Genomic DNA, 3,599 nt, shown 5'->3' on the forward strand with positions numbered 1-3,599 from the left:
ACAAAAAATTAATCAAATATATATATTTTTAATAATATTATATTATTTATAATAAATTTTAATTTAATATTTTAAAATATAATATCATGCTATATTTTTAACTATAATTTTTTAAAGTTATGAGTAAAGCTAAAATTCATACATAAACTCGAGCTTGATATTTAAGTTGAGCCAAATCAATCTTGATTACTAATTTTTTTTTAATCGAATTAAGTTCGAGTTTGGATATTAAATCTCTTAGGTATTTTTGAATCAAATCAAAGCTCAAGTCTCTAACTATTTTCACATGCAAGAGAATAATAATTTTCACATGCTGATTTTCTGGTCTACACAAAAGAATCAGCAATGTAGCTACAAATAAATTTAAAAGAAGAAGATTCAACTTGTAGGCAAGCATTACTTCGGCTAATTATGTACATCCAAAGATGGACAAATGTACCACTTATTTCTGCTTCTTCCACCTTTTATCTCACCAAACTCAGAAATCCCAAGACCGGACCGTTCTGAAGAAAATATAATTCATAGTAACAACTACAGTTTAATAAACATGTAGAAGAAATTAATATGCAATTGCTACCATCAAATGAGCCATCTAATTTCCAAACAATAACTTTTTCCCCCTTTATTAATACACAATTCATCTCCCACCAGCTTAATAAGCTTGCACACCGCCCCCCTTTTCCAAACAAGCAAAAATTAACCGAGTATAGCAAATTTCACATCATACCGTATAAAAAAGAATTATCAATGAACGGTTATGATTATTTGAAATTGACAACCAACAAAAACATTTCTATACACGCATGGACACCTGTGCTCTCTAGTATTTAACATACAACACTCCTTTTTTAACCCTCGTGTTATTACTTAAAGAATTTAGGAGGGGATACACCTTAAGTTCTTTTCCATCCGAATTACCTTCTGTTCTGAGACCCTCTTATCTACTGGCAAGTGGTGAAATGAGCCCGCTGACCAAAAGCACCCAACATTTGGCACCCAAGTTCCAACAACTTCCCTGCATTACAAAAATCAAACACAATTATTCCCTCCACCAACCTAAAGTAAAGGCATGCACAATAATAATAATAACAAGCACTACCCCTCACCAAACACCAACTCCCAATTTTTAATACCAAACAACCTAGACGACATACAATACCCATAACACCCACCCTTTTCTCTCTCTCTCTCTCCCAGTATTGCATGCTAATTCATTCCCCTTGACATCTGTCTTTAAAGAAATGATATGACGAGAGTCGTCTCGTTGGTTGTGGCTATTTCAGGGATATCCAAACCTAAGAAGATCAAAGAGGTTTTTTTTAATATATATTTTAACGCTTGGAAAACTGAGAGCCAGCCCACGGACAACGACGCTGCCAGCTTTCGCATCTAGCTCACAGCTAATAATAACGAACAAGAAATAATAAGAAATATGATAATATAATAGAAAATGGAAAGAAGAGAACAGGGGGAAAATATCATGAGAAAATAGAAAAGGGCAAATGATAGAGACCCTCCACCGCAAACGCCACCGACAAAAGCACACTCATGACCACTTTTAATTTAAGTCTCGGTACTTAAACTCCGTGCTACAGACACCTCTGGGTGAGAGTAGCATCGAATCTCACCATCTAATCGGAATAATCTCGTCCATTCTTTTCCCGGTTAAATCGTTATTATCAGGGAAAGAAAATAATTAAAAAGTTCGCCGGAATATTCCTATATCCAACGCCGACCGCGTTGCAGGAAAGCATAAATAGTTTGACGATAAATTCACCAAAAGCAATAGTTAAGAAATGATGATTAGTACTGACCTCTCCTTGGCTTGGCGGCCTTGACGGTCTTCCTGGCGGCTGTCGGCGCGACGGCGGCGGGGGTCTCCTCCTCCGGCGGGAAAAGAACGGCGTCGATTCCCTGGACGGAGATCCGGCCGTCGGTGTAGATATCGGGGTCGAAGAGATAAGCGGAACCCTCTCCTTGGCCGAACTTGACGGAGCCGTCAGCCTCCCGCGCGACCACCTTGTGGGGCAGCCGGAGCGTGTCGTAACGCACCTTCCCGAAACGCCGCACCGCGTTGTACATGCTCTCCTCCGTTTGATACTCCGGGACCAGGTGGTAGTACACAATCTGCTCCGGTGCTCCGGGCTCGCTCAGCTGATCCGCCGTCAGCTTCGCCATGGCATCGTCGTTGGGGGCGAGGACGGTGAGGACGTAGCCCTCGGAGACCAGACGGCCCATCTCGGTGGCTAAGGATGTGAGATTTACCAGAATGTCGGCGAGCTCGTTGTAGCCGCCGTAGAGAAGGAGGGTCTGGATGAAGTCCTTGACCTGGCTCTCGCCATCGAACCAGTGCTTGCCGGAGCCGGGGCCCGGGGCAGGGGCGGGGGCCAGGGACGGGCCAGGGGCCATGGCGTCGTAGATAGGGAGGGCCGGCGGGGAGCCGGCAGGGGCGGGAGGGGCGGGCTTCTTGAGGCGGTGGGTGCGGGGATCCACCTCGGGGGCGCCGGTGGGGAGAATGGCGGAGATGGAGGCGAGGCTGCGCCGGCGGTTGAAGTCCTCCTGGACGGATCGGGGGACGAGAAGGCGCTCGATGCCGTGAATCACGCCGTCAGGGCGGACCACCGAGTCCGGGTGGACCACGGCGGCGAGGTCAACCCTCTTTGCCTCGCGGGAGCCGGAAAGGTGGAGGGGGTCGGCGGCGAGGGTCCGGTGGCGGGCGGGTTCCGATGTCGGCCACGAATCGGAGCCGATCCGGGTAGGAATAACATGGAATAAGATCAGAGTCTGGAGGGATTTGAGATTTCTGGGTTCCAACAGAAATCGTTTGAACTCGGGGTCGAGATCGCGCTCCAGGGCTTCGTTGCGGGGGGCGAAGATGGTGACGTTGTGGCGGCCGACAGCGTCCTCAAGGGTTTGGAGGAGGAGGGCCTTCTCAACGAGCTCGGCGAGCTCGGTGTAGTGGGAGTCGAGGAGGGCGACGAGGACGGAGTTGGAGTTGATCTGGCCGGAGCCGGAGCCGGAGGGCAATGTGGACCGGGAGACGGGGTTCTCCGGCAATGCGGAGGAGACGCCGGCAGCGGAAATCAGTAAAACAAGAGAGAGGATCGTCGGAGCGCCGCCATAGATCTGGGAATACATGGCGCCGGAGGAGGAAGAAACCCAAAAGCCTTCTCCTCTCTCCCTCCTGTGCGGTATTATCTCTGCTTTCCCTTCTCTTTTCTTTGGCTTTTATTATTTGGTACCGCGTGAGCGGTGAATTAACTGGACTTTGTTTATTTCAATGGCTTTGTTTATAAGCGAAAAACGACACGTGGCGACAGCAGACGGCTCAGGACAGGCTGGTGTGGGGACCACAGACCACCTCGCGACCTAAGGAGCTCAGAACGGGTGACGGTCTTGAGTTTTAACTTCAGTAAATCTAGGATAAGGACACGTAAAATGACATGTTTAGCCTCGTAATTTCCTTTTTTTTATTCCCAGTGTTATATTAATAGAGAGGTAACCATGTGACGGGGGAAGGTGTCCTGGAGCCGAAGGACTCTTTTACCCTCTTGCTCTCTCACTTGCTGGGCGTCGAAGTAACTCTTTCCAAAAGCAAT

The 3,599-nt window shown here is 47.4% G+C and overlaps 1 protein-coding gene across 1 annotated transcript; it reads right to left on the reverse strand.

Moving 5' to 3' along the window:
- Window positions 1-596: 596 nt before the first annotated feature.
- On the reverse strand, window positions 597-3,260 carry LOC103717029 (fasciclin-like arabinogalactan protein 17). Its single transcript, XM_008805260.6, has 2 exons — window positions 1,815-3,260; window positions 597-1,015 (listed from the first exon to the last, which is right to left on the reverse strand). Exons 1-2 carry the CDS (start codon window positions 3,136-3,138, stop codon window positions 942-944), a joined length of 1,398 nt encoding a protein of 465 aa, XP_008803482.1. The 5' UTR covers window positions 3,139-3,260; the 3' UTR covers window positions 597-941.
- Window positions 3,261-3,599: the final 339 nt, after the last annotated feature.

The sequence above is a fragment of the Phoenix dactylifera genome, chromosome 1, assembly GCF_051530095.1.
Source record: "Phoenix dactylifera cultivar Ajwa chromosome 1, Ajwa_hap1_PhDact_Kaust_v1.1, whole genome shotgun sequence".
Taxonomy (NCBI): Eukaryota; Viridiplantae; Streptophyta; class Magnoliopsida; order Arecales; family Arecaceae; genus Phoenix; species Phoenix dactylifera.

Bases quoted from the DNA above. Each gene is read 5' to 3' on its own strand.
- LOC103717029 (XM_008805260.6), bottom strand. From the start codon at position 3,138: ATGTATTCCCAGATCTATGGCGGCGCTCCGACGATCCTCTCTCTTGTT. The intron at 1,016-1,814 runs GTCAGTACTAAT...TTTGTAATGCAG, and splicing joins GGCCGCCAAGCCAAGGAGAG to GGAAGTTGTTGGAACTTGGG.